Source organism: Chelon labrosus, assembly GCF_963514085.1.
Source record: "Chelon labrosus genome assembly, chromosome: 9".
Classification (NCBI taxonomy): domain Eukaryota; kingdom Metazoa; phylum Chordata; class Actinopteri; order Mugiliformes; family Mugilidae; genus Chelon; species Chelon labrosus.
Genome location: NC_140359.1, coordinates 14930616 through 14956421, shown reverse-complemented (window position 1 = coordinate 14956421; position 25806 = coordinate 14930616). Strand labels below are relative to the sequence as shown.

At 44.0% G+C, this 25806-nt stretch overlaps 2 protein-coding genes across 2 annotated transcripts; both read right to left on the bottom strand.

Annotated features, from left to right (window-relative positions):
- Positions 1 to 1143: 1143 nt before the first annotated feature.
- On the bottom strand, positions 1144 to 20515 carry epg5 (ectopic P-granules autophagy protein 5 homolog (C. elegans)). Its single transcript, XM_084552232.1, has 45 exons — positions 19222 to 20515; positions 18238 to 18897; positions 17682 to 17942; positions 17389 to 17587; positions 17158 to 17294; positions 16964 to 17071; positions 16795 to 16868; positions 16596 to 16704; positions 15896 to 16010; positions 15673 to 15823; positions 15425 to 15586; positions 15179 to 15336; positions 14753 to 14904; positions 14216 to 14356; positions 13934 to 14095; positions 13719 to 13841; positions 13353 to 13615; positions 13121 to 13261; positions 12886 to 13030; positions 12553 to 12750; positions 12226 to 12333; positions 12000 to 12122; positions 11549 to 11715; positions 11210 to 11446; positions 10986 to 11109; positions 10717 to 10861; positions 10344 to 10515; positions 10046 to 10208; positions 9798 to 9940; positions 9500 to 9656; positions 8434 to 8628; positions 8123 to 8336; positions 7400 to 7587; positions 7053 to 7260; positions 6865 to 6940; positions 6386 to 6489; positions 6082 to 6257; positions 5486 to 5710; positions 5196 to 5405; positions 4189 to 4333; positions 3868 to 4110; positions 3524 to 3737; positions 3185 to 3403; positions 2986 to 3100; positions 1144 to 2875 (listed from the first exon to the last, which is right to left on the bottom strand). Exons 1-45 carry the CDS (start codon positions 19273 to 19275, stop codon positions 2693 to 2695), a joined length of 7767 nt encoding a protein of 2588 aa, XP_084408358.1. The 5' UTR covers positions 19276 to 20515; the 3' UTR covers positions 1144 to 2692.
- A 458-nt stretch (positions 20516 to 20973) lies between these two features.
- LOC311492650 (protein limb expression 1-like) lies at positions 20974 to 25491 on the bottom strand. Its single transcript, XM_084550983.1, has 6 exons — positions 24994 to 25491; positions 24260 to 24465; positions 23347 to 23487; positions 23174 to 23269; positions 22134 to 22211; positions 20974 to 22037 (listed from the first exon to the last, which is right to left on the bottom strand). The coding sequence occupies exons 1-6, from the start codon at positions 25067 to 25069 to the stop codon at positions 21573 to 21575; spliced, it is 1062 nt and encodes a 353-aa protein (XP_084407109.1). The 5' UTR covers positions 25070 to 25491; the 3' UTR covers positions 20974 to 21572.
- Between the last annotated feature and the right edge of the window lie 315 nt (positions 25492 to 25806).

Here is a 25806-nt window from a genome sequence, read left to right as displayed (position 1 = left end):
GCATTCCTGTGTGTCCGGCTGAGTGAGTGTGTTTTGGCAGCAGGGAGGCTCTTCTGGCCGGTGCAGCTGTCCCAGAAGAGCAACTGGTTGTGCAGCAGTGGAGTGTTATTCACGCAGGAGCCTCGGCTACGTCTGGAACAGACTCTGAAACATGTTGCAGTGGGGAAGGGAAACACCCGGTTAAAGTGAGATCTGAAATCTGTGTCCGTCTGTGCAAATGATGCTCAGGTTATACAATCGACGATTCTTACTCATCACTCACAGAAGTTCTTGCGTAACTGCTGAATTTTCGTAGAATCTGATCTCTGCTGTTGTGTTTGTTTTATGTCTGCGTCCCAACTGCCAGTAATGGAGCTCATCCACGTGCCTCTCTGATGCTGAGTGTACCGTATTACAGTCTAGGAACAACTATTCTCGACCTGGTGCAGGGTTTCCATGGTGACACAGGAATCTGCCAGACAGTTATGTGTCAGACAGGAATGCTCTGTCTCAGGATTGGGTCCTCTCGGCATGTGCACAAGTAGGCGGTGTGTGAACATGGCAAGAGGGATCTTATAATGTTTGAGAGCAAGTCGTCCCGCGAACACCGACTCCGTCAGCGTGCTCCACCACCTGAGCCGAGAGACGGGGGAGCAGAAGGTTGCCTAAATGTGGCGAGAGACAGCAGAACGAGGGCTTCGACCAGCACATCAGTGGCCGTTTTTGTTAAACCGAGAAGAGGCAGCAATAATCGTCTGCGAGCGTCTCCCACCTCCTATCCTCTTCTCTCCCTCTCACAGCCTCAGAACACCCCGTCCTTTCCACCTCCTCTCTCACTTCTACCCTTCCTGTAACCATAGAGACCACTGTTGCCTGAAGAGAGGTTTTCTCCCAGACAGGCGATGTGGTGTCAAATGAGGATGCTGGAGGTATGCATGCACACACGCGCGCACAAAAAAGCACACAGCTCAATTTATAGGAGCGTTTCTGAAAAGTCTTTGTAAAGGCTGCTATTTTAGTGGGAGACGTGTACTGGATAAGCGCAGAGAACAACAGGACGCAAATGCCAATCATATTACTCCACAATGAGGCTTGTCATAACAGTCTTCTTAGGTAAGGGATGTCAGTGCAACCATGTGCATCATTATGCAGGAAAAGCACACATTCAAGACCACTTTGTTTTATTGTATGCACAGTACATTGTACCTCTTAGAGCTGTCAGGATCTCTTTCAGTGTTCTTTCTTATAACTCAGTTCAGTGTGTCCACATGACCTGTCCTGGGAGTTTACATCAATCTTGATGTTCCGAGAGGCTGCATGTACTACATAAGGGTCCAAATCACTGTGTTAAATTGATGAATACCAGCTGTGAGACATTCACTTCCCTTTACAGAGCCGTCTTGTCTCCTTTGTGCAGCCTGGCTCCGTAGCTCTTCAGACCCATTCCTGATCAGTGACTCATAAAAAAAAAACAAAAAACAAATGCTTTGACATTAACAGGCTGGCAAGAAGGTGTGCTTCAGGCGGCTGAAGTGCAGCGTGATGATTACTGAGACAGCACAGAGCAACAGAAGCAGTAAAGTGAAATGGCAACTAAAATGCGACAACTGTCTTGAATGAACTGAAGGTCCAACTTAAAATCTGCCTTCGTCCACAAATGAATTCAAGTGCATTCAAGTCCAGATACATGCTGGATCCAACATTTCATCCCTGCTCTCTGAGTAATACCAACAGCATTAGCAATTCGAATTACAGTGCGCATACTACTTTATAAGGAAGCCAAGTGGCGTGGCACATTGTGAGTGTATCTTCCTCTGTGTGTGTGCTTATTTCAGACTGCAGCTTTTGTACTGAACAGAGGCCGATTAAACAATCAGGGTACGTGGTCATGGAGGTTTCAGTAGCTGAACAGACAAAAAGAACATCTCTTTGGCAGAAAACAATGAAAGCACTTTTGGCTAGACATGGACATAATACTGGCAGATGTTGTTACTAAGCAAACTTCACACAGGCATCCACTGTATTCATCCGTATGTGTACACTACCTAGAGTTTAAACATCTGAGATTGTTATTCGTAGCTAGATGCTAGCAACCACAGCAAACGATTTGTATCGGACAATAAACCCCGGCATTCTTGGTATGTCCCCACCTTATTTTAAGAAGGTACTACTAAACTTATAGACTATTAGATCTGTCCTTCAACCTCCCCCTAAATAATCTATGGACTCTTCATCTTTTTTCTGTTAGATTCCACATGCAGGTGTGAGTTTCACACCTAAAGCCCAGCGCTGAATTCTGATTCATGAATTCTGTTTCAATAAATATGTGCAACATCCTCAACAGAACAGATGGCGATTAAAACCAACGGGCAAGTTACGCAAAAAGCAACAAGGCATAAACATGACAGAAGAAAGTAAAGTGCTAATAAACAAAAACGTCAGAGACTAGCACATGAGATTGCCTTCACCTCTGACTGGTTTTATGATACTTCATTGTACGGTACCAGTCAAGAAAGTATTTTTCACGAATGTACGGACGGCTCTGGTGAACAGTTTCTGTCACAACAAGTCTTCATTGATAAGATGTGTCGCTCTTGCTGATTAGCAGTAGTTAGTACCAGTCTGGAAAACTTTGTGCTCCGGCAAGATTTGGGCTGTGGCAGAACACATGTCACTCCTCCACATCTCCAGCATGAGTCACACTAGGTCACGATCAACGGATAATGTGTAGGTATCTGAGGTCGGGGTACAGAAGGTTGGCTAGGAGGGCCAGCAGTCGTGGTCCATCTTTCAGGCAGTGCCCTGGGTAACGGATGAACTGGACAGCCTTATTCACAGAGTCCTCCAATTCAGCATACTGCTTACTGCTGGGCATGGCCTCCAACATTGCCAGAGTCTGCATCCACAGGAAAAATAGAAAAAAAAAGGAAATACATGTTATTTTTAGGAGATAATTGCAGACAAGAAAAAATGCCAACGCCACAGTTTTATTTATTTTTTACATACTTGCTGAGCTTTAGCAGAGAGCTGCAAGTCACTGGTGGGTTGAAGTCGAAGCTCGGTTTCTGATGCCACCTGGATGGTTAGGAATGCTGCCAGACTGCGAACCACCACCCTGAACCTGGACATACAGTAGATTCTCATTAACAGTTGGTTTATCGACACTGGTAATGTATCAAGGCTACAGGTAAGTATGAGAACTGACCTATTGGAAACAGGAGACCTCTTTCCGAGGCCTATAGCTCCTAGCAGCCCAGAGTTCAGCCTTTCTTCTCCCAGCTGAAGCAGCCGAGTTTGCAGCCTCATCAGACCCATGACAACGCCTGACACTTCAGTCTGGCCTGCCTGAGGCTGAAGCTGCTCCGCTGATAGATTCAGTGCTTTGTGCCACCAAAGAAACAGCTTGGCTTCATCACCTGGACCACTGAACACAAATAAAGCCTCTGTTACGACATGTATAATATGCCTGCACTCCACAGAGCACACAAACTGATGTCCCAAACAGACGAAATCAGAGAGAGGGAAGAGGGGGAGGGGTCCAAACCTGGGGAAGACTTGAGTGGTCCATGTGTTAATTAGAGCCAGAGTCCTCCTCTCGTTGGCAGCTGTGTATTCGGTGTTGAGGCGCTGCAGGATGAAGGCATAGAGCGTCAGGAAGCTTCCTCCTGATTGGCTCTCAGAGAGGAAGTCATCCACAGTGAGCTCAGGCACCTGCAGCGATGCCAACACAGGACCCCAACCAGCAGACTCTTCCTCAACTGAAGAGAAAAGTTAGAGGAAAATCGCATCAATCCTCGATCTCGACTTGAAGCTGACAGTACAGAAATCAGACAAAAAAAAAATCTATATATAGAGGTTTAATGAACCCTAAGAGGACACTTTGCTTACCATGATTGAAGTATGCTGTAATACATGCCTCCATGATGCGCGTCATGTGGCGCACTGATGCAAGACAGCGAGAGCAAGCCGTGAGAAGAGGCAGAATAGGAAAGCCCCGCCCCTTCCTGTCCAGCCAGGTAATGACATGAGCAGCCAGCGCCTCTCCCGTTGAGACGCCAACCCCATTGAGCAAAGCCAGAGCGTCGCTGAAGAGACTGCAGAACGCCATGTGCCTCTGCTCCAAACCCACCTCTGTAGAGGAATAAGGAACGATAATTTATTACCAATAGTGGTTATGTGTTGGTAAGAAAGGTGGTAAGGACTGCTCACCTGGTGGGTTGAATGTGATGATGCACTCCAGAAGTGTCTCCATCTGAGCCTCCAGGCCGCTGAGGGTGATGCTTCCTCCTTGCTCCAGAGTCACCAATGACTGCACACACCAGCGCACATAGGCTCTGGCTTTCAGCGTCTCCTCCTGTTGGCAGCAAAGTAATTTTTTAATTAATGCTCCACAGGCATAGATACATTAATATCATATCCATGGTAAAATATATCTCTCCAAACAAAGAGATCCTAGCCACTAAAACTAAAAGTAGTTTTAATGTAGCGCCAGAATACAGCTGGTTTATTCGAGCACTTTTAACAAAAGCATTATGTCATTTATAAATTCCTACTGGGTTCATGTGCAGCTTATCTTATCTAAAAATAGATTTATCAACTAAAGAGGACATGGCTGCCAAACCTTACAGAAAGGGGAAATCTGATGCTTTACGTAAGATTTGAACTTTGAACTTAACCATAACTGATTTATAATAAAGTTCATGTCTTGAGTTTTCCACAGCCTTTTTGATTTAATTAGTATCACATAGAGTTTATTTAACACCATAGCACAAAGGAGACAAATAGCTGAATCTTGACACTGTCTTGTGTACAATATGGTTTGGAGGATTATATAGATCTTGCCAATGTCTGTCTTCTTTGGAACAATATCAATTGTGGTATGAAATGTCCTGCTGCTGCTCTCTATCTACAGCAACTACACTTATTTAAGTGTTACATTCACGTAATCTGGAAAAGCGATAGAGGGCTGGCAAATAAAACTGAATTGTTAAAGTCTAAATTTAGCGTGGATATTCCGAGCCTCCCACTCGTACACAAGCTGTGCCTGCCAGGAGCGCTGGAGAAGCATATATAAGAGCTCCTTCTCCAGCATCTCTCCATTCACCTCTATTAACTGCTTTGATTGACGGAAGATCATTTAGCTACCTTTGACGTTGACAATGTCTTAACAAATCTGAGATGTGCTTTGGCAAACAAACAGCCCTGTACTGGCTCACCGGGTGTGGGGTTTCACTAGGACGGGGGTGGAGCCCAGCAGCACTACGGAGTGATTTCAGCACCAGCTGAGGAGCAGAGTCCACACTGAGGAACAAAGAGGGAGGGTAGTGGGTGCCAACATATCCTAGAATGCTCTGGTATGAGGACTGGTCCAGCTGGTGCCAGGGCAGAGATGTGGACTGAACCAACAGACTGAGCAGAGGGGAGTCCTGGAGATGAAGAAAATGAGGAATGACTGAAGGGGCAAGAGGTCTGACCCTAATGTGACACCAAAATATCCTGGGCTCACCTGTTGTCTCAGGAGCTGTTCCTCCTTTGCCAGAAAAACTAGCATGTATAGCAGATAGACCAGCATGGCGTGCGAGTCCTTCTGTGTGCCCATGTCTGGCAGCGCCGGATACGCTGTAGCGGTGGGAGGTGTTTGTAAGTGGTCACTTAGGACGCTGACCCAGTTAACTTCACATAACACCTCTCCCATAAACAGGAAGCAGCTCTTGGGACTCCCTCTCTCCACCTGTAGGGATGAAAAATTGAGGAAAGACATTAAATCCTGCAAATAAATCAAACCTTTTGGATGTCAGTGGACTGCACCCAAAATATCACTACCTCCTACTTTTAATGTAACGTGCATATTTATGGCAAAATGCTCGATAATCACAAATAATTTCAAACTTTAGTAATCTTTACAGATTCTAGGTAGCAGCCCTTACAGACTGATGAGACAGCTTTCTTCTAGGAACAGTGTGTTGATTCTAATTATGGGACTTATAATAGGAACTAGGGCCAAGGACCAAGGTCTCAGGTTAACAAGCCCCCCCTGTGGCATGCATGTCTAGACCAGTGAGCAGCTATGGGGGTCAAGTGTCAGGAATCAGAGTATCTCACGTTGAAGAGCTGCTCCATGAGCTGAGTGTCAGGGTGCAGGTGTCTCCAGGGCAGGCTGCGGAGGTGTGTGTGGTACAGGTACAGCAGGTACTCGGGTGTTCGGGGTGAGGTGCAGCTCTCACAGTACTGCATCATGCACAGCCACAGGGCACCTCGCTGACCGGGGAGCAGGCGATCTGCGACATTAACGCGCACCCAGCAATTCAGTTATAAAGAACTTAAACTGAAACTAGTGTGTACACTTCAGAGAACAAAGGTTACAAGCAATAAAACGGGTGTGAACACTGGACTGCTGAGAACTCACCTCTGAATTTGTGATGGAGCGTGTCAGTGAGCTGAGTGTACAGGCCAACCATGCATCCTGCTGCACTCGCGTCTGACTCCAGCCAGGGGTAACACTTGACGTTACTGAGACAAAGAGACATTGGTATTGACATTTTCCATTCGTTGTTTGCCAATCAGGAGAACCAGAGTACAAACTTTATTGACTTTCTCGTGTCAGGGCAGCTCAGCAGTACATAAATAAAGTGATGTTTCCTCTCCAAGCAGTGTTTGTGCTTTGTCTTGTGTTATGTATAGTCAGCTTGGGAGATTTGAAGAGCCTCACTTTCAGTTCTACGCCAAGCAAACTTATAGAATACGAATATATTTTTATCTTCTGCCTCATCTGTTGTCTGCTCTGTCTGCACTCACATCTGTATCACAACTGCCTCACTCACAACAGCTTTCCTCTCCTCTACAAATCTGTGGTTATATAGATAGCTGAGGTTGTGTGATACTTACCCACCATCCCCAGTGTCCAGGGGAAAGATCCAGGGCTTAAATAACTTCACAACCTTGCTGTGTAGATCCTGCAGAGCTGTGAGAGTGCAAGACATGTTTCTTTTTTTTATCACTACAGGTAACCAAAGGTTAAACAACACAAACAATAATAAGTCTACCCTCAATGTATTCTGACAATGTACAATTACCTTTCATTATTTTGCTGCTGCCCACTGACTCTCTGGCGCAGCTGCTGAGCTGCACGTTGATGAGGCAACCAATCAGATGGTCCCAGAAGGAGACGACATCATTAATGTAGGGAGTCCAGGCAGAGTAGAGGCCGAAGCTGCGGAGGTCTGGCTTACTGAGACGACTTTTCAACAAGTAATCACTCAGCCAATCAACTGTCTCATCCACCTGTTAGCGACCAATAAAATATAACAGAAATTAATTTTTAAGAAAGGCTGGAAATTTGCAAGCAACTCCGGCCCATATTGTACACAACTACTATCAGGCCAGGAGGTTTGAATCCAACATGAACACCATGCTTAGGTACCTGCTGAGGAGAGAGGCTGATGGGGGATCTGTGAGTAGAGGCTGGGGGTCCGGCAGCACGGCCAGGGCCATCTGCAACGCTGACGATTGGTTCAGCTTTACTCTTGGTGCTGCGAATTGGAGGTAAGCAGCCCAGCACTCGCAGGGTCACTTTCCAGCACTCTGGACTCAGCAACTGGTTTGATGAACCTGAGAAAAATAAAAAAAAGTTTTTGTTGAGTAACACACAAACTAATGTTCTTGCAATAAAAAAGTGATTTAGTTTTTTAATATCTGGCTCCGTTTGGAATCATAACAAAAATGATGAATGACTCACACTTTAAACTCAGGTCTGATTCTCTAGATTGATGGAATGACTCAACTAATTTTAGTTTCATTTAATAATCAGTTGAATCTTTTGTTTGACGGTGAAAAGATGAGTAGGAAGGATTCTTTCAGAGGGATGAATGTGTCTTTTTTTCTGAATCACTTGAATGAGGAACAAAAGGACTTTTAAAAATAAGGTCTTTGTAAAGTGCATTAGCAGGCAGCGTCTGATATACCGAAGAAAGGAAGAACGCAGTTAAAGGCAGATGAGACTCTCAAGTGGATCATTGCTGGAGACAAATGACTAAGAAACAACGACTCCTTTATTAAAAATCTCCGGTATGCTTTGGAGAAGAGGTGGCACAGGTTGTAGCACTGGTAGCCTAAAACAAGTCTTCCTTATGAACGATTTACTTACTGGTCATGAGAAGACGTAGGCAATCACTGTAATGATCGGGGAAGTGGTGACGTAAAAGCCAGGTCCAGTGCTTGGTGAAGAGATGAAAAGGCGTGAGAAGTTCAGGCTCGGGGTCCTTCCCGCAGACACAGAGAGCTCCGTGGACCAACTCCAGCAAACGGGTTCTCTCCGAAAACACGGGATGGGCTTCATTCAGCCACAGAGACAAATCAAACTACGGGGAGGACATGCAGAAGTGACCACTGTCAATAAAACATAGCGGATGTACTGTACACATCGTGATATTTCTTAAATTAATTATGTGAACTAACCTTAGTGAGCAGCATGAAAATGACATCGGCACTGTCAAGGTGTAGGGATGTCACGACGTCCTGGTAGAGGAAGACGAGCTGTTTGGGTGCCGCGTTGGGAGTGAAGAAGGGGGAAATGAGAGGACAAAGGCGCCTCTGCTCCAGGATGGCCTTCAGGACTCGGCCACACTCCTCTGCATTTCCCTGAATAAACACCTGCACACCCAAAAATAAGTAGAATGCAGTTAAAGTTGCAAGGAAGTTTTATTAATAGAGGAGAATAACAAGAGAATCGTTTAGCCTCCATCTGTTTTTGTCCCGTAGGGGACAGGCTCTGAGGATTGGCTGTCATTTATTTGTTGGGCTGGCCTCAAAGTATGTTTTGATCACATGTCTATAGTGTATTTAAGTTAACATATTAGGAATAAAATGCAATGTACTGATGTGTAATGAGCAATATTTGCAGTGTTTGTTGGCTTAAGGTGACTGGGTGGGTACAGTCAGCAGTTTTAGTTATATTCCAGTATTGGATATTGGATAAACCGTCAAAACTCTACACAGAACATTAGCCCCATCTATCACATAAATGCTTAGGAAAACTTTGAGGAACGAGCTGTAAAGGCAGATGTGTCACAAGATGAGTGGCATGTGTCACATGAACTGTAGCTAGAACGGGAGTGAAACCTGCTGTCACCATGCCGGCTGTTTGGAGTTATTTTAAGAACAAGGAAGAAAACCGGCGGAGGGCAACTTATGCAATGTTCTTGTTGGATGGGAAATTACAACACCACTAACTTGATCTTACAGAAGAGTAATGGAGAGGATCAAGTAAAACGTCTAATTTAGAGTTGTTTAAGAGAGAGGAAAAGACAGTACAGGGTTGTTATCTATATCACTAGATGAAGTACAACACATTATTATGGCCAAACGTTGGGGCTCATTCTTCAACACTTGGGACAGGCTCCTGGGAAACACCTTGGAGAAGGCAGGGTGCGTTTGTATTTGTGCGTTCCATATAAAGCTGAATAATGCTTCAAAAACATCCTACTGGTATGTGTACAATGTGTGCATGTGTTTGTGTGCGCACCTGTCCCAGTATTTCCACACACGATGAGAGGTACTGCCGTGTTGGGGGATGTCGCAGTGTGTCCTCACACACAAAGGAGACCACCTGGTAAAAGGCTGCCACACCAACTTGCTGCACCGCCAGGGATTTCTGCACTTTGTGCAAGTTCACTAAAGCCCTGAGCACATACAACACAGAGTCAAAACATCCCTAATTTAAATAACTAACAATTTACTTTCTATTACATATACAAGTGGATAAATGGATAAATAACTGACATAAGAAATGTCTCGATGGAATAAGATTTGCTTGTACTGACGTGATAAAGTTCTCAGTGTGGACTGCAGCCTGGGCCAGGATCGGAGGTGGAGGAGCTATGGCATCATTTTGAAGCTTCTTGAGGTCCGTGCGCAGTGAAGATATCTGAGTGTGCACTGCCTCCTGCCTCTGGACTCGCTCACACTACGCAGTTGCACACACACACACACACGCACACAGATTAGCAAAATATGGCAAGGAGCTATAGAACCTTAAAAAGTGGCTATCATCTAGTTTGAGTGGTCGTACTGTGACAGTGATGTTTGCGGGTCCCTGGCACGGCTGTCCTCCCTTCCCTTTACACTCCAGAGCCATGCTAACTTGCTCTGGTCGGTTCTTAAACAGTAAAGGAAGGCTCTCCAGCAGCTCCTGCTCCATGGCCACTTGCTGGGCTTCACGTGCGACTGCAATCCTGACAACATATTCAACGTATTTGAGTAACTGCATGTTGCCTTGTTTACATTTTAATATAAATGTACAAACAAGAGAGGCTGTGTAAGCAACTGATGATAAGACATTGTTTTAATGGTATATGATCTCCATATACCTGGCCTGGTCCTGCAAAATACTGAGGTCATGCTGCAATAGTTCTTTAGCAGCTTTCCAGTCAGTGAGACAGGCGGTAGGAACATCAGCCACGGGAACCTTGTGCTGCTGCAGCTCAGGAGCTGTACGGGGAACCGGGTGCTTCTGCAGGTTGGACAGGATTCGCTCCTTTGCTAATAAGCAGAGAGACACGGAGCACAACATTAAACACAACATTATTGTACCTAAAAATACATATAATCAACTAAACTAAGATAACGTCATTCAAATATTATCCACATGTGTAGTAATTATGACTTCTGCATATATATATAGATATTTCAATGAACCTCTGCAGAACCTTCCAATTCAGAGTAACAATGTTGGCTTCATACCATTGCTGAGGCTGGTGTAGTCAATAAAGCCAGGGTTCTGGGTCTGCAGGAAAGTTGGCTCACTCTGCACCTTCTCCCACAGAGACAAAACCTCCCTCTGATCGTACTGCAGACGCTCCTGGTCCACATACTCCAGCCACAATTTCTACAAGACAACACGCGGTAAAACATAGCAGCAAAATGCCTAATACATCACAGATTTTACTTACTTATGTTTGTATCTTCTAATACAAACACACTGAAAAAGACAAACGTGAAGGCACTCTCACCTGCTGCCGCTGCATGACCTGTGCCAATCTGTGCGGTTCATACTCTGGAGGAAGACAGGGAAGGTACACCTCCTGTTTCTGCAGATGCTCATCATCCAACCACATGGCAAATACACCAAACAACCTGCAGACGACCAACAGCTGTAAACGCACTACTACGTTCCAAACAACAGGAATACATGCTTTTAGATGCGCGGGTTTAAAATGGGGGGGGCGGGAGCTACCTGACCAGCTCCGTGTGTAGCTGAGGAGATGTGAGGTAAGGCAGCTGTGGATTGTTGGGGCTTTCGTCGCTCTGGCTCTCTGACGAGGGTGTGTTTGATGGGGGCACCCTGAGGGCCTGGCTGGCAGCATGGTGGAAATCTGATACCTCTTGTATTCTCTGCCTCAGATCTCTGAATAAAGCGGCCTGAGATGAAGTCTGGAAGAACCTCCAGCCAATGCATCCCGCTGCAGCCAGCCTGTTGGGCAAACGTTACACAGATAGACAGATATACCTCTAGATTCTGTCCAATTCTTGCTTTCTCTGACAAGGGGAAATGACATATGCGTGTGCCTCGTACCCATATTCAGGCCCAGGCTGTCTGAGGTAGAGCTGTAGGAACTTCTGCCAGATGAGGGGAAGGAGAGGGTGGTCAGGCGGTGTGGCTACGGCCTGACACGCCCAGCGGTACACCTGCAGCCGCTGCAGAGATGGGGCTACCGGCAACTTCAGTCTGTGCTGCACCTTCTGGCTCAGACACAGAAAAAGTCTTAACACCATGTACACACAAGATTATGGACCAGTAACGGACTGGACTAATAAACAACATCTCCGCTGTTTTTAACTGGTCTGTGTTAATTTAAAGGTTAAAAAGAACATATTATGTGAGCTATAGTGCAACAATTTGTCTTCTGCTTATTGTGTAAGTCCCTTATGGTGAAATGTGAAATGATATTTTACACTTTATACATAACGCTAATCCAGTTATTTCCATCTGGGTATAATTTACAAATTATGTGTTTTTTTTCTACCTTCAAGGCTTGATCTGGGGAAATGCCAGGCTCTGACAGGAGCTCGTTCTCAACGCATCGCCTCAGCTGAGAATCTTCCTCAAACACACCCTCCATATTCAGCACCAACCAGGCAAACCAAACCTAAACACAACAACACAGACGACGGCAGGCCTGTCAGGACTGAGAACTTTACTAATATGATCAATATTCCCTGCACATAATGTTCCTGCTTTGGGACGCTCACTTCCGCACTCAGGGATTGGCCCTCTATGAAGGAAGGCGTGGCATTTCCAGAAATCCAGCCAACCAGAGAGGATATCAGACCCCGATCTCCATGGTAACCCAAGGCATTCTGCAAGTATGAAAAAACAGAAAAAATTAAATATCGCTTGTGTAACTGTTAAGCATCCCTCACCGATAGGTTGTCTTCTATAACACGTGACTTAGTAAATGTTAATGTGATGTCAAGAACGTAACTAAAGGCAGTTTACAGTGCTAAATTCAGCATCTGCACCTGTCAGACCCAAGAGAGTCTCTAAATTATGCACACCAAACAAAATTGCATAAATACCTTATGCTGTTGGTACAGGAGTTTCTGAACACACTCCTCCTGGTGGTGAGTGAAGGCAGCACAGCAGATCTGATCCATGAGGAACAGGACCGTTTTGTCTCGGTACCACAGGTTCTGCTGAGTAAGAATTCCCACCCAAAACTCCAGGACTGCTGCAGATCCGACTCGACCGGGCTGTGAACTTTCCAACACATGACTCTGCAGGAGAAATTGCATACATCACAAATAGATATTGAGAGTTTAAACCCTATGCGATTAGTTACAAAGTTCCTGCAGGTCACAATCCAACATGTTAGTGTTGTTTAACGATGGTTTAAAGTTTCCATGATGTACCTGAATGACGCTGTTCAGCAGACGAACGTTGTCTCCGTAGGTGGTTCCGGTGAGAAGTGGTGCTACTCTATGCGTCACCTGTTGCGTCACACCTTGAGGACACACGCTGTCGTACTGCAAGAACAACTGGATGCAACTCACAAACCTGGCATTGACAGAGGGCAAAAAACAAGTAGGAATACATGTTAGGGATGAAGATGCTACAGCTGCAGCTTCTCTATGAGGGACGGCTTACTGAGAGTTGTTGAGCAGGTAGAAGCTGAGAGGGTAGGTCGGGGGTATGATGTTATCCAGCAGATGCACAGCTGCTCTCAGGTGGCGAGACTGAATCAGGCTTTTCAACAATCCAACTCCATCGGTGCAAAAGTGTTCCAGACTGAAAGAGTACAGGGGAAATCCACATGAGCTCAACGTTCAGTTTTTAAAAGAATCGCCCACAAATGTTTAGCCTGTGTGCGACTACAAACCTGTGTCCCACTGTTGTCATGGCAATGGACAGGTAGCATCCAATAGGGATGCCTGCTTTTACAGCCCTGAGAACGGAGTGCATGCTAGGACTGTGAGTAAGCTCTGGAGGTGGGTTAGAAGCCAAAGCAGGGACCGCCCAGGCTCCTTTCGGATTCTGAGCATTTGCATGGAGCTTCAGCCTTAGCAACAGTTGCCATGCCCATTGACTAAAGGACGCTTCAGGAGATACGCCCAGACGAAGTACACTGGCAAGGTAAGACACCTGGTGGGAGAACATGAAAGAATGAAAGAGAGAAAGTTTATGGTGAATCAAGTAATATGTGGTCTGTTGTGAAAGTCGGAGCAAAATGTTCAGTTTTTTTTACCTGTTTGATTCCTTCTGATATGAGGCCACTATACGGTTTGTCTGTGAGGTACTTCTGATAGGCTTCAGCCACCAGCAGAGCTACCTCACTATGGAGAAATGAAGGCAGGGCCAAAGAACCATCCTACATGAGAAAGCAGGAGTAGTCGGTTAACAACAATCTGTGCTGTCAAGATTCTCAGAAACATATTTTTTTTTTAACACGACTATGATTACCTGTGTGTAACCCCAGTTCAAGCCCTCCAGTATAACACAGGCCAACCGGTTCTCCACTGCAGACAGAGGATTCTGGAGCAACCAGGCTCCTATCACACATATCTCCTCTTGCCGCGGCCGCCACAGACTCAGAGGCAGCTCTTTACACAGATACAATGCCACCTAACACACACACACAAAAAAAACAAAACAACAAAAACTCATGAGTCTAACATCTGCCACATTATACATTTTATATACTACTTTCAGTTAAAATCTTAGCCTCATCACAGTGGTACCAACCATTCCTACAGTCTGTATGGTCTCTCTCAGTCTCTCCAGGAGCACAGAGATAACGTAGGGATGGGCTGTTGCTATGGTAGCCAACAACTCCCTCCCGACCTTGGAGTAAGTTTCTCTGGTAGACACACTCACGTAAGACACCTGAAGGGAAAATAAGACGAGGAATGTCAACAAATACAGATACGGTAAAAATCTTTAACAGTTGTACGTTTTTTTTGTTTTTTTACACTTATCAGAAGAAAAGGATCTAATGTTGTTATCATCGTGACCCATAAAGGAAGAAGAAACTAATCAGACGTTACTGTGCCTGAAAATAAGTTGCTAAATCTATTTTCTGTTTCGTATAATATATTCAAGGTAAAGACAACAAGTCCATTATCCATTAGTTAATATGGATATACGATGCTCCACATTTAATTACTCTAAATTCTATTCAATATTTGAACAGAAAATCTGCTTTGTTTAACGCCTACATTACATATCATCTTTCTTTTATTCGAATTTGCCAGCATTTTGTTCTGTGTCTTCTTCCCGTACCTGGTAAATCAGCAGTGTTATAGTAGTGATGAATGTGGGGTCAGAGTGCTGAGTAGGTGTCGCCATGTGTGCTAGCGCAGTGAGGAGGGAGATGCCGTCAGAGCTGTTCACCTCACACAGCCATTGCTCGAATCTCTCCTGGTGCTTTGGGTCTGCGACAGAGACAGTGAGAAAATATCAGGATCACAACTCCAGGCTGAGAAGAACGACATGACACAACTTTATTTATGCAAGGTTTTGAAATCACAGTGTTGCAAAGATCCTAAACGCATTAGAAGTTGAGTTCACGGGGTTTTTAAAACTGCCTTAAGAACAGTTTAAAATACACTGAACTATTCATTTGATATGAAACCGGAGGCAAGGTCGAAGCATTGACACAATGAGGATGATAGTCTTTGAATAACAATATTTTGCGCATACTGGTACCTCTGAGAGCCTGAATGCAGGAGTGTGTGTCACTGGCAGTGCTGAGTGTTTCTAGTCCTGCAGTCTCTGCACACTGCATAACATAGAGGACCTTCCACAGCATCGAGCTGGACAAAGTCCCGTATGGCATCTCAGACATAAATAACCAAATGCCTAATCTGTGAAGGAGAACAGTTAAAATAATTAAAAGAGCCTTGGAAATAAAATGTTTCCAATTAGGGTCAAAACTTGAGGCCAGTTCCTCACCTTTTGTTTCTGAGTACATGTAAAACAGCTCTCAGGAAGAGATGATCATATTCCAGCTGCAGTTTGTCCAAAGACATAGAGTGGAGATGAGAGCTGGATCCACCAGCATCAGTCACACTCACAAACTGGGCCCAGTGATCACTGACGTAGCACACCGTCATACTGATGGAAAGGAGAAAGGATGTTTTAGTTAATGCATTTTCTGACTTCACAAAGGCTTTGCTTATATCACTGGTTCACTGACTGACCGTATGATGTGTCCTATTCGTTTGACTAGCTGTCTGTATCGCGCTCTGTTATAGGTTTGAAGGCCAAGAGCTAGAATTTCAATGAGTGACGATGCAAAAGCAAACACACGCATCATCTTCTGACTGGAGCAGGCCTGGGGCTCATACACACCTGGAAACAGAGTGATCTGTTAGTTTGCGAGACACAAACCACAAAACAGCCAGGAGAGACGGACTCTCTTACCCTGCTTGCTCATGCCCAGCATGTAAGAGTAGAGCTGCTTGAACGGGAACTGGGTCAGCAGGGAGATCAGGTCCTCCTCACAGAGAAGCAACCAGCTGCTCTCCGGATCTTCATCCTAAACACGTAAAAGAGGACATTTAGAGGATGAGCGCATCATTTGCCATAAAAGTGGCTCTGTTATTTAACACAGATTTTAAGGCAAGATGCAAAGTAGAGGCTGCCTTGTTTTCATATAATCTAGTAATAGCAGATCAGCATGTTAGGCAAAGAATGAATATGTGAAAGTAATAAATAATATGTTATGCAAAATGAATACTAATCTTGAAAGCCCTGAAAACAAAGTGGTTCCTAGGCAACACATTAGTACTGGCGGCAGTGGTGGTTTTAAAGCCAGCAGACTGATTGTTAAACAGTCATAGGTGCTCCTTTAATCATTTTCTCAGCAGGGTTAAGTATGATTCAGCAGATCCGAACAAAGACAAGAACATCCTGTACTTTAAAAATCACCATCTACATATCTACAACCCTCTGTGACACAACACTATATTTATTATCGGCTGCAACATAATCTGCAAAGGAAACGCTGTACTTAGAAATGCCAGTAACAAAGCTACCACGCAATTAGTGAGCGGATAATAACACAGTAGTTATTTCTGAAATGCTTCTATGTTATAACTAATGGTCCCCTTGTTACACTTACCTCCTCTCCGCCTTCGTCCACTAGGGTCCAGTTTCCAGACTCAGGTCCAGAGGCTGTTGAGCTCTGACTCTCACATGGCTTCATGTGGGCCAGAAATTCTGCTCGGTGTCTGTACCAAAACACAACCAAAGTCTTGAAATCAGAGAACACAGCTGACAGTCACTGCATAAGAAAGAGTAACTGCTATGATGGGCCTTACCTGGCAGGTGACATGAGGATGGCTAAAGCTTGCATGAAGTGTTGAACTCCAGAGGTGTTCCCCCAGACTTCAATCTGGAGAAGACAATGAAAAGCAAACACTTGCCGTCTGTATGTACAACCACAACTAACAGGACAATAACAAATTAAACACGTGTCCATAAACCAACCTGAAGGAAAGGTGCAGCCCACTTTCCCACCCCGGAAGGACAGCACAGAAGATGGCACAGCAGGTAAAGGTGCTCTCCAGACCCTCCAACATGCAAGAGAACGGCGACCTGGAGAGTAAAGCATGAACACATGAAAACCCACAACAACAACTTGATCACTGAGACTCGCAGTTTGAAAAGTGGTCCATACACACCAATCTCTCAAGCCATTGATGGACGTCTGTCTGGAACTGCGTGTCATCGAGGACTCTACGTGTGAAGCTAAATAGGACACTGATGGCCTCTTTCAGGGGTTGGAGAGAACAAGACTGTGTTTGGCTGCCAGTAAAATCTGAAAACAAAACATAACAGATGCAGTCTGTGTATTTAACATTGGCAATGTGAGACAAAAGTAGTACTAGATGTGATACTTTAAAGTCTCTCACCTTTTAATAGGCGATACAAGTATGACTCCACCTGCAGGCGTGACAGCAGAGCAGTGTATGCATGCAGCACCACCTTCTGATGGAGCAGCTCGCTGCAAGATTCAAACAGTCTTCTCAGCTCAGCCAGCACACTCTGACTAAACTCGGCCTGCTGGAAGCGATGGTATCCACATACTTTAGACTGGTCTGCACACACACCCTGTAAGAAACAAATGAGAAGTGACATTACAACAATGGGATATTACAGCTTCGGCACTATCCCATAATTTTGATTACTGATCCAAACAGCACACCTGCAGTGTGAGCTGTTCATCTCTGAAGCTCCAGAGACGATTCTGTGTGCTCTTGCAGTCAGAGGACTGTGTGTGCAGCTGTGTGTGCGACTGGGTCAGCTGTCTGCGGCAGCGCCAGTAGTTCTGCAGCAGTTCAGTCAGTTCGTGGCTCTCCTGTCTGGCCAGAGCACAGAACTGGGCTGCACAGACCTCAACACCCTCCAGCCATGCTCGCAACCCTCCCCCTGGCTCCCAGACACTGAGCTGCTCCAGGGTGAATGGCTGGAGAAGAAAAACATGAATTGTGTAATGCATGTAATGTATAGTAATGTGTAGTACATGTAAAGCCACAGGCTACAACATTAACAACAAGATATTTAGAAATTATTTACAATTATTTCTACTGATGTAAATATTTTCATTTTTTTTGCTCTGGTGAAAGAATTATTTAAGAATTACTGTTACTACAATGCATTTAACATAAGACACACATTTACTACATTATCATAATGCTATATTTAAAACCATAATCAGTAATCCCAATCATTGAGTGGTATCTTGTGGTGCATGAGTTCACCTGAATCTCTGGAGCAGTCTTGGGTAATTCAGGGTAAAGTTTGCTCCTTGAAAGTTCAGCTACAGACTCCAGAGGCCGCAAACTCGGAGGAGATGATTCCTGATCAGGAAGTGCCAACACTGCAGGTTCCTTTTCACAGTTTTTAACAGCTTCTTCACAGAGCTGTATCACAGGACCCACTTCCAGTGTAGGGAGAGATGGGTAAAGAGTAGGGGCACTTGGGACATGTAGGACTTCAAACTGAGCTGAAACGGAAGGCTCATTCCAAAACTGCGTGTCGTTTCCCAACTCAGTGGTTTGTGGTTCAAGTCTCTGAGCTTCCACCTCACCATCCTCCTCTACCCCCTTTTCTGACTCCGTCAGTTGCACAGTACCCTGTGGTGTCACCGCTGACACATTCAGACTTGACTGCAGAGTGTCGGTCAACACTGATGCGGAGGAAGTCTGTGATGAGGAGGTCTGTTGCTTCTCAGGGTGCAGATCTGATGTCTGTACTGCAGTTTCAGGGCTTTGAACAGGGTCCCGCTGGTCCTCATTTGGCTCCTCATAAGGCAGACTGAGGGGGATGTCGGTGAAGCCAGACGCGGAGGCCTCATCGCAGACGGCTGAGGAAGCTGTGGCTCCTTTGTCTTCCTCTGCCTGCTTCTGTTTCCTGACCAGCTGAGGACATAAATTAACAATCAGACGTGCTTTCACCGTGACCAACAACTCTTTTTGTGCAATACTTTCTGACACATGACAAGGGGCATGTGACTAAAGAAAATGCATTGTCATGAACGTGGTAAAAATAGGAAACTGTGTGTGATGACCTTTCTAAAGGGTGAGATGATAAGAAGTGTGTTTTTTTCTGTGTGTTAACTCTGGAGGATAACCTTGTCTTCTCTTGTGACTATACTTGTTTTGAGCCAATCCTCATACTACTTTTAACTACAGAAGGAGAGATCAGAAGACAAAGAATGACTGTGAAGTACTTGGTTTAATCACCTGAGATTTTCCGCTGGTTTTTGACTTGGTCTTCTTTGGCCTGACAGCCTCCATTTTTTTAGTGTCTGCTTACATCAGCTTCTCCCCACAACTCAGATCACACACGGACATTCAGCTGCCCCTCCTGGTGAAAGTGATGCCGACCATCTGAAAACTGCTGATCAGCTGAGAGCGAACAGTCATCATACGTATTCTTGGGACAACCTTTAGCTCGAGCAGCTAGCGAAGTCTTCCCTGTGATAAGCAGCTAGAGGCGGGCTGTGTTGTCGAGATAAACACTTTCACTGGTTGTAAACAAAACACTCCGTTATGTTCCGCAGGTAAAATTCACGCATGACGATGACTGGCGTGTCTCTTAACTTAAACATCACATCAAGATAAAGCATATCTGTTAAAACGAAACCAATCCCTGATGATGAAACTCCACGTAGCTTACTAACATAACTGAAATAGCAGGACCGAAACCTAAGCTAAGCTAACGCCTAGCTGTTCGTTGATTACGCCGTATTTTTGTTCATGGATGTGTTCTCCAGCGAGTCTTGTTTTCCCATATTGTTGCCCACATGGTCAAAACTTGTTTTCAACACGTCGAAGCGAGTGACACGCAGAGATAGCCCCGCATACTGCTCGGCTGTCATTTGTTTTGTTTGTTCCAGGAACTCCGTGATCACAATCTTGGATCACGTGACTACTCCACCTCTCTACGGGATACCAGAGTGGACAAACCTCATCGTTCGCACACGCTGTTTTAACAGCTGTTAGAGAAAAATAAAATATAACCCATTTATTTTCATGAGTTTTCATTTCATGTTATGTTTAAGTTCTCAAATGTGCTACAGATTGAAATAAACTGTATATATTCAATCTGACCACACTGTATATACTACGGAAGCGTATTGCTGCCACACTTTAAAAAAAAAAAAAAGGCTCAATATTATGTAATTACGTGAAAGTTTCTTGTTATAACAATATATTTTTCACGTTTTAACAAGATAAGTATCACGTTATTTCATGAAATTATCACGTTATTTCATGATAATGATATTTTCACGTTATAACGTGATAATTTCATGTAAAAACGTGAAAATATCATATCTTGAAATAACATATTTTCACGTTATAACATGAAAATATCATTATCATGAAATAACGTGATAATTTCATGAAATAACATGATAATTTCATGCAATAACGTGATACTTATCTTGTTAAAACGTGAAAAATATATTGTTATAACAAGAAACTTTCACGTAATTACATAATATTGAGCCTTTTTTTTCTAAAGTGTGGCAGCAATACGCTTCCGTAATATACAGAATGTCTTGAGTATTGTTATTTTTTTGTATATATTTTTCAAAAGTTTGTATTTGTGTCTTTTTGGTAACTTTTCCCTGTCGAAGTTGTCGCTGTTTTTCTGTATATATATATATTTTTTTTTTTGCCAAATTCCATCCTACTGTGACATGGAAATTTCCCATACGTGGGATTAATAAACATGTCTCATCTTATCTTAAAACAGGGGTGAGCTGCCACAAATACAAAGGCAGGTCAAAATAACAGAAAAAAAAAAATCTTTATTTTTAAACGTATATTACAAGAATAAATTCAATATTTCCCTTTAATATGCATTCACTCCTTTAACTGAACCTGACATCAACAAATGCTCTGGGCCTCTGTGTAATTAATTATAAAAAAAAACATAGAAAGTGTTTGTTCTTTTAATATTAGCTGCCACCTATACACTTAACACACAAACCAGACTGTATTTTCTCCCCCAGCTCCTCTGTGATGGTTATAAATTCGTGTCTCACAGCATCCAGCCTGAAAATATTTCCCACGGACTGTCAGTATATTGCTTTGCCATAAAAAGTAATTTCCATAAAGGATGCCAATGCACTAGATCACACGTTAGACAGGGAAGAAGAAAGGCTGCAAGAAGCACTGACTTGCTGGCAGGTTAAACAGTACATCGGCTAAATAATTAAAATCACTGCTAAATCCCTGTGTTCTAGTTTCAGGCTACACTGTGTATCATAATACACATCTAAAACAAAGACAACGAAACTGAGCTTAAATGAAACGTGAGACTGTAAAAGAGAGCTGACGTCATACAACTTGTAGTTCTTGTAGTTAAAGTCACAAATACATTAACTTTCATTTCTAATTTTAAAGTCATGAAACTACATTTGATGTTAGACTGTTAATAATGTTAGATCATTAATAAAAAAAAACACATATTACTGAGCTCTGAATGACATTTATAGAAAACATGTCATATGTGAGAATGTTTAATAATGTCTTTCCATGAAGCAACATTCATTCGCTCATTCATTCATGACAACTTCTACCGTCTATTCAGTCCATTCGAAAGGCTCAAAAGTCTGCTGTGAATGTGGTGAAGGTGTGTCAGAAGGCACGTGTTTGCCAAAGGCTTGACAGGCTGCTTGTGTTGTGTTTTTATGGAGGGTTGATGAAGGACTGCAGGGTGGACTCATCTGCATGTCTGTGTCCTGGCTGTAAAATGTGTGTAAAGGAAGTTGATCTTGCTGGTATGTGCAGCTTGATGCTTGGCTGAAAACATCCGGCGAGTGGTGTCTGTATGCTTGGCTCAGTGCCAAGCTGAGGATCTCTGTCTTTTCTTTGTGGAAGCGCAGCTCCACGCCCCGACGCCTGGCCAACACCAGCTCCCTCTGTGCCGCCTGAAGCTCCAATCCGAGCAGCCCCGGCGACCTCTGCTCCCGCCCGAGCCAGTCCAGAGCCATGCTACTGCGCATGTACTCATCGAGTCCTCGCTGAGAGTAATAGGCAATCACACTCTGAAATGGAGGTGGGGAAAAAAACACAGGCATGTTGATGCTTTATCAAAGTTTCCTGCAACTTTAAATGAGGTTTGTAATTGGCAAGACTTGTACCTGTCGAGAGCACTGCCTTTCTCTCAGAGCCTTCAGCGTCCCGTTCCAGTGCAACAACTGGAAAATCGTCATCATCTCCTGCAGAGAGATGAAAATGAGATAGCACACAGAGAGAAAGTTTTGTGCATTCCTGTGAGTAATCTTGAATAAATCCAGGCTTCTAGATCAGTGTATGTAAGCCTGGCGAAGATAACGTTAATATTTAATATTTTAATATTTTTTAAGCGATACGTAAACTGTGAACGATTGGTTTGACAAGATATTATAAATCTTTATGCTCCAGGTAGGTTTCACTCTGATTTTATAAAACGCTGTCTGGGGTGAACAGCTGCCATGTGTTAGCAGCCAGTGGCATTAGTGTTAAACACAGAGAGAGAGAGAGACTATACGTTAACTTAAATTGACCTAATGAGACACAGATGGAAAACATTACACGTAAGTTGTCAGGGGTTGAAGTCCAAGTTGCAGCTGCTGGCTTGTTTACTCAGTATTTTTTTTGTTTTTTTATGTTACTTGTTTATGATTCTGCCTGACCTCCAAACTATTCAACACCTCCTGCTCTGACTGTAAGTATAAATAATACCAACCACTGACAGATGCACGCCTCATGGCCATGCATGTGTGGCTAAATTTAAGTGTATGTTTTTGCATGGGTTACTTGGAAGCTCTCCATCTGTGAGTTGTACTTCAACAGGAATGATAATGAACCCATTTCCTCACACTAATAAGCTCCTGTCTGAAGACATGTGCTTATTTACACAAAGGTAGAAATATTAGGTGTTTCATACCACGACTTTGTGCTCGGGCCAGAGTGTGAAATGGAGTAGATGAAAACAGACCAAGTTGTGATGATTCCAATGAAGCGTAGAATTACCACCCACGGGTTAGGATTTCTGCTGAGTTTGGCTTAATAATGACTCTTTTGGTTATTAAGAGCAAAGTACTGCTTCACAAATCCTGAAACGGGTCTCTCATACAATAACCAAATGACCCCACATAATTTATAAGTCCAGCTCAAGGAAAATGTTTTATTATTTTACCTGGAACTCCAGCATGGTCTTCCCTATGTAGGAGTGGAGCAACAAGCTGTAGGTTCCTATACTGGTGCTTGAATCAGACGCATCTTCCATAGAGACCTTAACACAGGCAACAGCTCAGGTCAACATTCATGCTGAGACAGTCAAAGTGTGTTTTTGCTCCGGCTCACGCTTACAGCACTGTCGCTGGCCGCCTGGTGCAAACTCTGAGCGATGAACTGAGGGTTGATGCGTCGACATGGCAACTCGTTGACGAGAGAGTTCATCAGAGCCACGCGAGCCGCATCTCTCCGAGCTTCCGCCTGGGTGTCACACACCTGGAGGGTGATAAGAGCACGTAGAGCTATAACGAAGAGAGTAAAAAGATGTGACATTTTGTGGCAGAACTTTCAGGTTCAGCAGGTACGAGTGAACCTGAAGTGTTGATTGACTTGCTGCAACTCCTGCCTGCAAAAGAGCACCCAATCGTACATTCTGTATTATTTTACACTTCACTACACCTAATCATGGGATCAGAATTCAAATCACCGTTGAGATTAGGACATTAGAGGCATTCAAAGATAGCCAATCACATGCCCTCTCTGAGCTGGGGGCTGCTGTCTGGGTCACAATGAGCCCATTGAGAAGCATCATGAGATCTAAACTGAACAACATCAATGTCAAATAATCTTAAAAGTGTGTATTACGGTGTGTCTACTCCCACTGAACGGCTCTGATGTAAAGTTTCTGAGTAACTCTGAACGCGACAGTCGCCACAAAACAACTGAAGACATTCAAATGTTTTTGGTCAGAAAAACTGCAATTTGTAAGAAAAGGTACAACTAACATTTAATTTGGAACCACAACCACACCAGTACTATTACTAGTAGTTGGTGACTTACTTTTGTTAGGTGATTTAACAGTTACGGAGCTTTCTGCAATTTTATTATTAAGATGTACTACAACTGGACCGTCATCTCCGTCAAGTATCATAAAAATATGAATTGTTGGTCAGATTTGTTGTTACGAGTGTAAATGGAGCAATGTTAAGTTGACCACTGCGTGCAGAAATGTTGCTCCAGTGCACAGCACTGATGATGCCAAACACACCTTAAAGTTACCAAAGCAGCTTCCTCCAGGAAGTGTGACATAGCAGATGTACGGGGGACCAGGCAAAGGCGCAGATTCGTACAACAGCAGGATCTCTGACTGGCCGGCTGCCTTCCCAACGGGACAATCTGACTGACTGGAGGAACCGTTCGACTGACCGGCCTGCTTCTGCTCCCAGAAGTTATGGAGAATGGCCACCACGTTTACTGCAACACATGGATGTCACAATGTAGTCCAATTTAGTGCTGAAACATTTATGAAACCGCTGGAGCATAAATTCATGCATTTAGTTTAATCCGACCTAATTTCCTTTAAATGTGTAAAACTTCCTGACAGCTCTTCTATGTTATATTGGTAAAGTTTAACTCCCTGTGCAGAAATCCTAAACTGAAAATACAAGCTGGACATACACATGTATCAGCATTCCCAGACAGTGTTTATTTTAGTAGAATTAGGAGCTGAAGGGAAACACCTCATAACTTACACAAGTCAGCATTTCTTAACACACTGAGCACATTCTGACCCTGAAACAGGTTTTAACGTTTCTCACGTCCCTCTCTTTGTGCCAAACTATTTTCTACAGTTCATTTTACTGCAACATACACAACTTGACAGAAACATGATGGGGGTATAAGAATTAAGCAGTTCTAGTAAAACAATAAATTCATGTCCTGTTTTGTCAGGCTAGTGTTAAACCCACTGTGACAATTTCCCACAAAATTTCTGTTACTCACAGTCTTTGGGGCTGGTCTCAGTCTCACTCTGTGATAAGTATGCCATGATGCTCTCCTCCACTTTCATCTCACTCATCTTCACTCAGCGTTTAGCTCCACTGCTGCCTCAAACAACTTTACTCATCAAAATAGTCCACCAAAACAGCACGCATGACCCTAGAAACGAGAAGCCGCCACCGTCACATCAACTCAAGATGTGGACATCACGAAGAAAACACAAAATGTGAAGGCGCCTCCACTCCCCCTTTTCTCCCCTCCTCCTCTTGCCCTCCTGTATGAACATCTCACCAGGGTCTCTCTTTTGAAGCAGACCACCTTTGTCACTCCCGCTGCCAATTAGCTCCGAGGGCCCCTCACTCCTTCTGCACATGCACACACACACAGAGGTGCAGAGCTGGAATGCTGAGCCCCTCCCCTCGGGCTGTGCAGCTGGCTAATCCCCGAACAGTCGGACAGTTTTAAGACCTGCATAGAGTTGCCAAATTCAACCAGACAGCGTAACGTACAAATATATGCATAGATAAAAAAATTCCCAGGCCAAGTTTGATATCAATATTGGCATCATACAACGTGTCTAAGACGTGTGGGGGGTGGGATATTTTTGACTTCACATACAAATTTGAACCCACTGAGGCCAGGGCCTGAGCTCTATTCACCCTCTTCTCAATGAATGGCCATTGTTCAAGTTTGAATTCACCCACTCTCTAAAAGCCTCTTACACATAAATTAACTAAATTCTGAGAAAATGTTTTTTTCTTAGCGCCCAGCTTCTGTTTTACATGTGCACCACACTCTGTTCAGCAGTTTTTCTGC

What these genes read in the sequence shown, in the direction of transcription:
- epg5 (XM_084552232.1), bottom strand. Translation starts at nt 19,275, where the DNA reads ATGGAGGCTGTCAGGCCAAAGAAGACCAAGTCAAAAACCAGCGGAAAA. An exon ending in TAACACTGCTGATTTACCAG is followed by an intron (nt 14,357 to 14,752) that starts GTACGGGAAGAA and finishes TTTTCCCTTCAG; the next exon opens with GTGTCTTACGTGAGTGTGTC. An exon ending in CACACTGAGAACTTTATCAC is followed by an intron (nt 9,657 to 9,797) that starts GTCAGTACAAGC and finishes GTATGTGCTCAG; the next exon opens with GGCTTTAGTGAACTTGCACA.
- LOC311492650 (XM_084550983.1), bottom strand. Translation starts at nt 25,069, where the DNA reads ATGAGTGAGATGAAAGTGGAGGAGAGCATCATGGCATACTTATCACAG. An exon ending in TGAGACCAGCCCCAAAGACT is followed by an intron (nt 24,466 to 24,993) that starts GTGAGTAACAGA and finishes CATGTGTTGCAG; the next exon opens with TAAACGTGGTGGCCATTCTC. An exon ending in GCTGCTTTGGTAACTTTAAG is followed by an intron (nt 23,488 to 24,259) that starts GTGTGTTTGGCA and finishes ATCACCCTCCAG; the next exon opens with GTGTGTGACACCCAGGCGGA.